Source organism: Marmota flaviventris, chromosome 9, assembly GCF_047511675.1.
Source record: "Marmota flaviventris isolate mMarFla1 chromosome 9, mMarFla1.hap1, whole genome shotgun sequence".
In the NCBI taxonomy this organism is placed as follows: domain Eukaryota; kingdom Metazoa; phylum Chordata; class Mammalia; order Rodentia; family Sciuridae; genus Marmota; species Marmota flaviventris.
In genome coordinates, this window is record NC_092506.1 from 115227214 (window position 1) to 115239276 (window position 12063).

Sequence of the window (12063 nt, forward strand, 5' to 3'; positions counted from 1 at the left end):
CTCCACCTCACCAAAGTAGAATGGTCTTCACTGAAAGAGTCACAGGATCAGCTTTAAAGTGTCCTGCCAGACCCCTGCAATTCCACAAGCTACCCTGTTGTGAAAGTCTAGGGTAGAAGATGCTTCCAGAACTTTAAAGTCAAGTTACTGTCATAATCAACTTTAAGGCCAGAAGGGGTCATGAATGATTATCTCATTCATTTCCTTGCCCTTTGGCAAGAGTAGCATACCTAAGCCTTTTGATTACAACATAACATAACTATGGTTAGGAGCCACCAAAGGAGGTAAAAAGTAACATGGTTTCACAACTTTTTTCTACGAACAACTTTAATTGTGTGCTCGTTACCTACTTCAAAGTCTACAAGAACCCAGATGTTGATTCTTGATGCCCCACCCCATTCTAATTGGTCTAATTCTTAAAGACTCTTCTTCTCCCTGTAAGAAGATTTCATGGTTCAGTGAAAACAGGGTACAAAGAGGCAGGTATGATGCTAAAGGGCTGAGGGGTTAGCCATGGTCTCCTGGTGGCACCCTGGAAACTTTTTTTCACCAGATATTCATGTACACTGAATGGGCGGCACTTTCCTTGTAACTCCATACGGCCCCTTTTCTACTGGCAATTCCTTTGAACTGTTCCATCTCTCTAGTGGACACTACAATCTGCTGGAGCACCTGTCCTCATTGCTTGGTTCTTAAAGACTAACTAGATCATTAAGGAGCAGAAAGTTAAAACTAATCCCTGCAAGTATGCTAATATTATCTGTTCAGAGTAAAACCTTTCTGCTAAAGACGTATGAAGAAAGAACTCTTTACTCTCTGGGTTTCTGGGCATCCCCAGTCATGAAGCAAGTACTTTCCCTTCTCTTTGGAAACATTGAGGCTGAATATATATATAATTTCCCATGTGATTGTGTTGAAGATAGAAGGAAGGTCACAAATCCAATAACTCAATGGCTTTTGGGCAGGGGGTTGGGAGGAAAGCTAATAAATAAAATCTGTGTTGCAAATCCCTTTCAGGAAAGGGTGTGAAGGGTGGGGTGGATTTACCAGAAGTTCTGGCAGTTTGCTTTGAAACCTTCTGGAGAGGAAAAGTGTGGCCACCCAAGGGAGCAGCATTCACAGCACCCTCCATTAGGCTGCTGTGCTGGACAACAGCCAATGAGTGAGAAGTCCCTTAAGAAATATTTTCCTACCCTCTTCTTTTAGAATTGTTAGGAAACTAGGTAGGACCAGGGAATCTGACTTTCAAGAGTGGCCCTGAATGAATTTTTAGTTTCCAGGTGGGAACAGAGAGCTCAGAAGATTGTTTTCTCTTCCAAGGATATCTGGCTATAGTTTTTTCTTATTCTTTCCAGATCTTGATCTTGTGTGTTCATGGATTAGGCACATGTATGTACAGGATCAGATTTCTGGCAGTCTTACAGAGGAGGGCAAAAGTAGAAGCAAAAGGGGCTCATTCCTCTACTTAACAGCTTCCTTCTCCAAAGTACACAGGATCTACCACGAGCAACAATACAAACACCACAAAAAAAAAAAAAAAAAAGCCATGGACATGAATATGCATGCAATTGTACATATATATCCTTGTCACCTGCTACAAATGGAGTGGGACTCATAGGAGAATTGAGCCACTGAAACCTAGGCCTTGTAAGGTGATTCCTGAGGTCTGGGCATCCTGACTGGTCTCTGGGTGGCTAAGTCTCCTTTCTCAACCTGTGAAGATCATGTGAATAACCCCTAGCTAAGGGCAGACTTCCATCCTCTTGGGGATGCCTGGGGTATCTGAGGCAGAAGTGTTTGAGGCAGATTCCTCATCAGATGCACTGAGATTCAAGAATTCTATGATGATGTCTCCAAGGCAGTAAATCAAATGTCTGAAACAAATAGATAAAACAACTTAGAGAAGAATCTGGCTGAGTCAAGAAACATAAGATCCTATTTGTGACATTTATTTTAGCTTCCCCCTTCACCCGTTACTGATAACTTTGAACTGCAGCATTTTGATAAAGTGTCTCCCAAGATGTTTACTGAACTACTAATAAGTGTTTGTTGAATTACTAAAAGCTACAACCATAATAATGGCAATAACAGTACTTGAGACTAGATTTTATAAATTGCCACTTCTTTTTACATTAGCACATAAGACTATTCTGAAGAACTATGAGGGAAAATCCCTGTGATATCACATTACTAACTACTGCTTCTTCTTAAGATTAATAACTACAGATTTATAGGCTACCTTATAGACAGTGAGACAAAGTCAGGACTCTTGAGGAGTGGCAGTTGAAAGACACAATCTCATCTATTTCATATTAAGCAGAGACAACCCCTAATCTCAACACTGGTCAAGTTTTGCAGTGAGGCTAGGATTCTATGTTAAAAATCTATAATTCTATGTTAAAAATTCTAAGGGGAGCACAGCTACTCATACGCCCTTGACTGAAGAATGGGCTTCCTCTTAGGGGAAGGTTATCCTCTTTACTAAGTGTCCAGCTTCTGAAAGAATGCACAGGGAACAGTGATGAAGGAAGGGAATGCCTGCCTCACCAGCCAGATCAGCCTAATCAACTCTGGAAATCAATGGGGTAGTAGATGTAGTAGCCAGATTGCCCTCACATCCAACTATTATGTATAATTATAAAGCACCAATAAAAATTAATAAAAATCATTATGTGGCTTATAATGCATAGGCCAAGGTATGTTCTTGCAGTGTTAACATGGCTGACAGATGGTGGAAAGAACTGTTAAGCACACTGGACGAGCCTGGAACAGGGTTTTAGCAGCTCATATGGAGTTCTGTGCTGAGTTCTTCCAAATACAAATGGGGGCTGGTCCCATAGTCACTTACTACCATAAAATGACCTGCTCAGAAGTCTGGATTTTACTTAATGTGTATGGAACCTGGACTTAGACTTTGCAGTCAAGTCCATAGCAAGTCTAGAATTCCATTCTCAATGTGGGCTTTAGAAACCCTGCATACCTCTGGGACCACAGACAGCCTTATCTGTGTTGATACTGGGTACACATGTTTTAGCCTACCTGTTGATGAGTGGCTGCTGTAATGATTCCAAGACTAGACTCCAGCTCAACTGGCATTTGTTCACCCCTAGGATTTCTATTAAACAATCTAGTGTGGAAAAAAAAAAAAAGATAGAATTTTTTGTTACTACTTAAGTCTTAGGGTCTAAGGAGATTGTCTCCCCAGGATCTCTGCCATCTTACAAAGATTCAGTAATTTTGGCATACCTCTAAACCATGTAGTTAAACGAAATTTTCCTAAACTAAAGTCAAGAAAAATAAGTTTCTTCAGTTAGGTGCCTAAATAAAAATAGGCCTCAAGAAATAATTTTGTAACCTGCCACAAAAGAACTGGTATTACTTATGAGGTAATGGTTTAGGTTGGAGAAGAGAAGGTTAGGGTAAATAAGGGTAAATAAAACAGACTGCCCAGAGTTGCATTCACCACTGTCATCTAGTTACCACAGCCACAGGTGACAAGCTGCCTTTCCTGCCCTTTAAAACAACATAAAGGAAGAAAAACTTTCTTGGGTTTTGTCTCTACTTACTATTAAGGGCTCAATTTATGAAGTCTAAGTTTTTGTAGGATGTATCATGTTCTTCCCTGGTCCCAAGATGCCATGAATTGGCAGAAAACCAAGTTTTCATCTGGTGGGAAGGGCACAGCTTCCTTAGACCTGCCCAAGGATTATGAACCCAAATACCTACAGGATTCTCCCCTAATATTTAGGGTGTGGCCATAGTGATCCATTTCACTGTTTTGTCATCACCTAAGTGAGAACTAAAAGAATCACAGCCATGACCATTTTCCTACTAGTTGGCAAAATGGGTGGGTAGGGGGATCAATAGGTTTTTGAGTCTAGCTATGTTCAGAGCTCTTCTGAAAATGGGGAAGGATGTGGGGCAATGGTGGCAAAGCAGGATGGGAGGAGAAGAGCTCTCAATATAATCAATCTCTTTATCCAATTACCTGGCAGGACTCCCATCAGGCTCTGCAAAGCTTGCTTCTCAGTAGCCACTTTCTGTTCCTGAGTCCTTACAGGCCGCGGAAACTTGGGAAGAACTCCACCAGGCCAGATGGACTCCCGAAGAAGCCGGAGGTACTGCACCCAGTGCTGTGGACACGTGAGATTAGCTACCTGCACTTCTAGCCACCTATGATACAAAAGAAAAGAAATCTCAGATTAACCTGGGGAAAAAAATGGTGCAGCAAGACAATGAACTGGATGTTTATATCTCCCTCCTAGATTCAAATATTGAAATCCTAACCCTCAATGAGATGGTATTAGGAGGTGAGGACTCTGTGAAGCGATTAGGTCATGGAGGAAGAGCCCTCATGATGTGATTAATGCCCTTATAAAAAGAGGCCCAAGAGATCATGTGAGGACACAGGGGAAGACGGCAGTCTATGAATCAGGAAGTGGGTCTTTGCAAGATATAAAATTTGTTAGTGCCTTGATCTTGAACTTTCCAGCCTTCAGAACTGTATGAAATATACCTAGTTGTTTATAAGCCACTCAGTTTATAGCATTTTCTTATAGTATCCCCAGTAGATTAAAATAGAATAAGTCATGTGAACAATTAGAATAGGACAAAGCAAAGTCACAACCAATGCTCAAAATCAAAACCAAGCCAATTCAATAATGGGGATTAAAAATTTGAAGTTGAGTAACAATAATAGTGTTATTTACTGATTCACTCTGAGCCACATGTTGTACAAGGGTTTTATAGAACAGAACACTAAAAGGGCCTCAATCTTGAGTTAAGGTTGCATCTAACCTTTCCAGTAGGAATCATTAGAACCTTCTAAGTAACCTGTACACACAGCCTTCAGAGTTAAGGGTTTCGTGATTTTCACACAACAAACCCTTAACCTTCTTTCTTGTCACCCTGGCATGTCCAGTTGGTCTTCAAGTCCCTATGACCTATTTTGAGGAGTTTCTATACCTGCCCTCTCCTCTCAAGTAATAGAAGTCTGCCACTTTAACACTCCTTGTTTAGCTGTACCTCCTCTGGGAGGTCCTTCTTGACCTGCTCATTCAGAGGTGCTCTCTTCCTGCTGAGACCTGTTCTAGTCCTTAGTGCTGGATCACAAGTTTGGAGCTAATATTTTACTTTAGAGTATGAATGATTTCTCATTTGTTTATATCTTTGCTTCTTCAACTCAATTGTAAGTGGCACAAGAGTTCTGTGTCTCCTACTTCATAAAAATTTCCCAAAATATTTTATGCTCAAAAACGTATGTTAAGTGACAATTGTTTTCAGCATAACAAATACTTCCCCTTTTTTCTTCCATATACCAAATCCAAAGTTCAACTAAAAACCCAGAAGGTGTCTCAACATTATTTGTTCCTGTATTTTTTTTTTTCCAGAGTGACATAATCACTAGTTGAGGTTTAAGACTGTCAAGGTCTCCTTAGTAGACCTGGTTGGAGGCTGGCATGGCTAAGCTGGTCATGGATGGACCTTCTACCACTTCTATTCATGTCCAGAAGTCTGTTTGGGACCATACCACATAGCAGCTCACACCATTGCTCCTATACCCAAATTACTTGTAACCCGTCCAAGAGCAGAAGGGGCTGCCAAGGCAAACTTTATTTAACCTCCACTCTGCCAGACAGTCTGCATTCCGCTCAAGCTGGGCATTCCAGTCCTGGGGGCTGCAATCCCCCAAGCCCAGGGCTCACAAATGATTCTAAGAATAGGAAGTCTGAAAGGTAATAGCAGGGCAGGAATGGCAGACATCGATGGAGATCAAGAGCGGCACAAAGCTGCTCTAGCCCAAAATAGCCATCGCGATCGTGTCTGTTATTATTAGGGCTGCATCTCCTTTTCACAGGGCTTTTCATTCAGCAAGCCTAAGCCTCCTGATGAGAGGGATCCAGTGGCAAGAATTCCTGTTCCTGTTTATAGAAGAGGGTCACCAGAGGGAGAAGGTTGTGATGACCTGATTAAGTTCTCTGCAGAGGATCAAGTGACCCAAGGACTCCCTTCTTCACCTCAAGCCACATACACTTCTGTGCCTTTCATGGAAGTGAACAATATGTACTAGGATGTCATCTAAGAGATCTGCAAGAGAGGGACAAAGTCTTGCTAATCAAAATTTTTGAGAAGCCTGGAGAATCAAAGAATAAGACACATTCAGACAGAATTAGTTCTAACTATGCTTCACATTCACATATGCAAATAATAAGCCACTCTGCCCTTATTTCTGTTGTCTGGAGCCAAAAATGCCTGTGATTCAAACTCTTCAAAGGTATCTCAGCATCTATCCATTCCTTCCTAGATTAAGCACATTATACAACAGCTAATTTGGGCATCAGTCATCTTTTGGGCATGCCTTACAAGATAGGAGCTGTATTCTTTTGAATTGGCATCACGTGGTGGGGACAGGACCTTGCACTGCATTATAGCAAGGATTTCCTTTTTATTCTCTTTCTATAGTGATTTGGCATCTTGTGCACATATGTTGAGTGCAAGATGAATTTTAGTATGTGGCAAAATGGTGAATTTATACAAATCTATAAGAAAACTTATCAAACTCTAAGTGGGAATATTGGAAAGAAGCATTAAAGTCTGAAAAGGTAAAATCAAGCATCCAATGATAATGATGAATCAGTAAGTTAAATGAATTTGTGGGAGTTAACTGGGAGAACTAACCACAAAGAGAACTGAAACCTCCAAGTAAAATGCCAATTGCTAACAGAAGAAAGACACTGTCAAGGACTTCAAACTTGAGGCCCAGAGCTGGTCAACAGAAGGCCCTGAAAGTTGGCCCTAGGGATGTACGAAATAAGACTCACACAAATTGGCAGAAGTGAAACAAACTTTAGGTTTACAACTAGGTACAGAGGTTACAAAGTGGCTTCTGGGTGCCAGCTTTCCTTATTCTTTTCCATACCTTACAGACTACATGCTTGCACTACATGAGATTTAAACATTCACCCTCTTTCCAGAATTTTCTTGCCCAGGCCTTTTCTCCTCTTTCTTCTCCTCTCAGAAAGCAAAAACTTTCTCTCAGACATTGGGTTGAGTCCCAGGCAGCATGTGTAGAAGGCTAAGGGCAACAACTCTTTCTTGTGTACAAAATGCACAGCACTTATGAGGGCTGGTATATTATCCTGAAAACCAGACATTCCAGTCTAGAAAGAAAAACAACAAAGCCCAAACCAAGAAAATCACAACTACCCCTGCTCCTCATTTAATACAACTGCTAAAATTTGTGAGCCATAATCCAATTCTAAAACATGTTTTATTATTACACATGATACTTTTCTAAAGTTATAAATGGCTAGATACAGGGATCTGGTATAATTAGCCTTGTCTGACACCTAGGTAGGACTGAATGCCAATAGGTGCTTGCTAACAACAAAGAGGGTAGAATCTCTTCTCTCGTGTCCATACCTGTATTTTATTCTATCGTTCTGCTCTGAAGTGAAGCACCATACATACCATCATTTCTTTATCTAACTTTATCAACTTAGAAACTGAGCAAGAGCAGAGAGAACAAACAGATTAGGCATAGGAGTGTTAGAAGAGAGACTGATCCCTTGACCCTTCCTTGTTACGTCCCTGCATCTTTCTAGTCCACACATTGTCTTTATATTTTTAGCATAGGAGTAGGAAGATAAAAAACAGATCTGTGTCCCTATAGCACTCTTAAAGCAAAAGGGATGAAACTGATGCACCACAGTAGCTTTTCAACATCAACTTCTGGAATCTGTTTGTATAAAAATCTAAAGTTTCAAGGTGGATACACACATGTGTCCTTCCCACTGTTTATTATAAATTACTTATAATAAGTCATTTACTAAATACAAATGTTGTTGTTTATGTAATTCAAGATGCATGAGGTAAATATGCTAAAATAAATATGGTAGATAATAACCTCAAATAGCATTGGTTTTATTTTCCATCACTATTCCAGTTTTGATATTTGATTTAGAGAGATATCTGTCATGCATTTTATCTTTATCCAAAGAAAAGAAGGGGAAAACCTAAATCAGGTCTTTTATGTCAAGCCATCTCTGAAAGATGTAGAGCATAAGGCAGTCTAGAGCATATTAGGGGGCCCAGAAATAAACAATAACACGTCAAAAAGCAACAGGCTGACAAAGACATTTAAGAGTGTCTCTTATATCAGGCACAGAAGGAGGATGTGGAGGATGAAGGCTTGCCATCACACCAGGAATGCATGTCTCCTCCATGCTCAAGGAAAACTGGTCTGAAATAGCTATAGATAGAGGAATGAATGAACCAGTGGCTAAAAAGGAGATAGTTTAACAGCAGGGCTTATGATGACACTTCAAGGTTAGCAGAAGGTCATTTTCCATCAAAATAGCAGAATCAAATTTCATAAGTAAGGGGAGAACACTCTAGAGATGATGTCTAATCCAGTTAGCCAAATTTACTTCTTTTCTTTTCAAGCGTGCTGCCATGACTAAGTGAGGAAGGGACCTGAATAAATGGTTTAATAAGAAAGAGACTGGGAAAATAGTGAATCATAAAATAGAAAACCTATAAATATTCAAAAAAATATCTGGTGCATTCTCAATGAAAGAAAATGACAAGTTCATTCCTTATGGCATATTTATTCACTGGGTTGAACCTCAGAGAAAACCCAAAGGTTGTTATGCTCAAACTTTATCCTAAGCTAACAACTACAGTTTAAAGAAAAAGAGACAGAAAAGGGTAAGGAGGTTAAAACTGATCCTGAATGGCTCCTTCTTGTGTTTATGGACAGCTTCTATTATTCCAAATAGGCCTACAGTAGATTACAAGTGTTGACTCATTTTATGATCCCTGTAACAGGGTTTTTGATCTTGGTACTATGGATGCTTTGAACTGCTAATTCTTTGTTGTGGAGTCGAGGGCTGTTCTATGCATTGTAAAATGTTTAGTGCACCCCTTCTCCTCTAGACTCCTAAGTAGATGCTAGCTGTGAAAGTCAAAAGTATCTCCAGACATTGCTACGTGTCCCCTGAGGATGAAATGGCACCATCTGAGAATCACTGCTTTCAGTGTAGAGTCTTTTGGATCCATGTATCAGGGTACTTTCACAGTCATTTTAAACTTTGTAGTTATACAACAATATTCCTCAAATTGTGGACATGATTGGAAGTTACTTGTGGCAACATTTTAAGAAATCGAAATACAAACAGATTAGAATAGAAAATATATGAGAATTACATGTATGTGTGTGTGTGTGTGTGTGTGTGTGTGTATCTCAGATATGTGTGTGGGTATATCCATGTACATGGCTGTACTTATGCATGTGTTCATGACAGGATTCAAAGTAAAATTTATTTCTTACTCTGGATTGAAGTTTTCAAAAAAAGTCGGAAAACACTAATATAGTATAAAGGATTAGGAGTTCTGAGAGAAGGGAGAACAAGCCCAAGCCATATTTTTAGTTTCCTGGAAACACTGGCCACCTCCACCCACCCAAGTACCCTATAAAAGGTTTACAATAGTATACACCGTAAACATTGTGATCCATACCCCGGGTCTTGCATATTACTTTGAGTATTGGCTCATCCACTTAGGAGCCCCAATCTATAGGGTACGAGAAAAAGCAGGTCTTGAGGGGGAGATAGTGTGGATTTAGGGCATTTCCCATTAAACAAATTGTTTTTGTCAATTTCACACCTGATAAAAGTTACTTTTCTTCCCTCTATTCCTTTCCCAGGCCTCTGTCTTCCTGCCACGGCCCCTTGTATTTACAGACAGTTCCTGTCGTCACCTCTTAGTCCTAGACTTCTGGGTCCCATAAACAGCCAGACCCAAGTTACTCAGCTGTGTCTGAGAAAGTTCAACATTGCTGCCCTCTGACTGTGTATCTAGGTCACCATCCTTTCCTGCTCTGTGTAGAAGAAGAATGAGGAGGAAATAAACTCCGAGGATATGGAACTCCAGCTTCTTTCTCCAAATAACTATTGTGACATCTAAAATGGCTCACAGAGTATTCACAATTTCTTCTTGGATCTTTGCTTTCATGTTTTAAATCATGGATCCATCTCTTTGAAACATGTCCAACAAGAGAAGAACTTAACTCTGCCTGACAACCACAATTTAAAACATCTGAGTTCTATACTTTTATATCTAGGAACAAGCATTTTTAAATTTTAATTAGTAATGTATAAGTCACAGTTGTGAGACTAATATGCATTATAAATTTGAAGATTCTTATTCAAAGAAGCAACTTCAAGAAATCATTTACTGAACCTTAGAGATTATTTTTTCCAAATTCACCAATTCTATACATGTAAACACTGAGAACCAATAAAGAGCATTTCATATCAAATGGCTTATAGACACAACTTGAGAGTTGGAAGAAGGTTTAGAGGTTATCTATCTAATCTCCTCCAAAGCAGAAATTCCCTCTGTAAATATTGAGGCACAGACAAAGGCTCTGGCTTGTGAATCCCAAAGCTTGTACTTCTATCCTACTTCTGCCACCCATTAGCGTGTGACACTGGGGAAGTTTCAAAATTTCTGAAAAAGATAACTATAGTTCCGTAGAAATGCTTCTTAAATATTGGGAACCCAAATCCACTTCCTTGTGAATTATAGTCATTAGTCCTAGTAGTTCCATCATGTGGAGTTAACAGATGGTAGATCAAATCTCTCCATAAGACAGAACTTTGCATTTCTAAATTCATCTATTATGTATCTCTTAAATCTCTTCTACAACTTATACACCCTTAATTCTGCCAACCTCAGAGTTGGGCACCCAGTAGATACTCAGTAAATGTTTGATGAATGGAAGAGAGAAATGAACCATTCCTCATCCCGATTCCACCCTCTGGGTGGCTTCTGCTTTGTTTTTTTCTCTCTTAAAATAGAGCACCCAGAACTACACAGCCCTGAGATGTGACCTGACCAGCAAGGGCAAAGGAGATTAGTGCTCTCCTTGATCTAGATGCTATTCTTCTATTAAGACACCTAAGACTGTGCTGGCTTTTTGACATATACAAAAAAATACTGACTCATACTGGATTTGCAGTCAACTAAAACCCTAAGTCCAGATACGTATATTTTTTTTTTAAAAATTCACATGTCCCTTGTTTATGCCTATCTTGCACTCTTTATTTGTGTAATTAAAAAAATGTGAATTCTGGTTTATAATGTTTGTTTTAACCAAATTTCATTTTGTGGTTTTAGATTATCATTCAAAATATTTTTGAATCTTGTCTTTTGTCATCTAGAATATAAATTATGCCTCTAAGATTACTTTCAAAGCTACTAATGAAAAAAATTGAACAAGATAAAAACAAGAGCAATGTTCTATCATTAGACATTTCTTTCCAGTTTGACATCAATTTAAAAACAGCTCAACTAGCCACTAATCACTTAAAAGTACTATTATAGTCTATGTCACACACGTCAACTTTGTCTATACGCATCTTATGGCAAAAGCTTGTTGAAATCCATATAAAATGTAACTATCATTGTAGTCCTTTCATTTAAAGGCCTCATAATCCCATCAAAGACACAAGCCATTCTAAATCAGGCAGGACACACTCCATACTGCTTTCTAGAGCTTGTTATTTCCTTTCCTGAGTGTGTGTAAAACATATCTATTTCCTAATCTGCTTCAGAAATTTCCAGAGATAAATGTCAGGGTTCACAACCTTTATCCATTTTTTAAAAGGCAAGATGTTTGTTTAATACCAAACCATTTCTAGCAATGCCTCTCAATGATCTTATTTATACATATAAATTCTTTCAGTTTCATGAAATAAAATTTATCTGGGCCCGGTACATGAACTGGAAACCACATTAAATGCTCTTATTATTTTCATTCCTATTTTAATCTTCAATTCTACTTTAATCATGCTTGTTTAATTCTTGTTAGAACCTTCTCCTTAACAAACAAAAAACCAAACCAAACCAAACAACAACAAAACACAAAACCAAACTAAAGCAGAAATTAAATAGCCTAGCAAATAATAGACTAATTCGTTTTTTGTTGAATGAATGCTTTCTCATGTATCCCAAGCAATTTACCTTTTGTTGTTGTTACTGTTGCTCTTTTTAAAAAAG

General features: G+C 39.0%; 1 protein-coding gene across 2 annotated transcripts in view; it reads right to left on the reverse strand.

Annotated features, from left to right (window-relative positions):
• Window positions 1–1559: 1559 nt before the first annotated feature.
• Snx19 (sorting nexin 19) overlaps window positions 1560–12063 on the reverse strand; it is a 37300-nt gene continuing 26796 nt past the window's right edge. Inside the window, exons 9-11 of one of the 2 annotated variants that reach the window (XM_027945438.2) lie at window positions 3989–4173; window positions 3040–3127; window positions 1560–1874 (exon numbers count right to left, since the gene is read on the reverse strand). In XM_027945438.2, the coding sequence (XP_027801239.2) occupies window positions 1742–1874; window positions 3040–3127; window positions 3989–4173 (406 nt within the window). In that variant the 3' untranslated portion in view covers window positions 1560–1741. The remainder of the gene's footprint in view (window positions 1875–3039; window positions 3128–3988; window positions 4174–12063) is intronic. The other variant, XM_027945440.2, reaches the window with a different exon arrangement.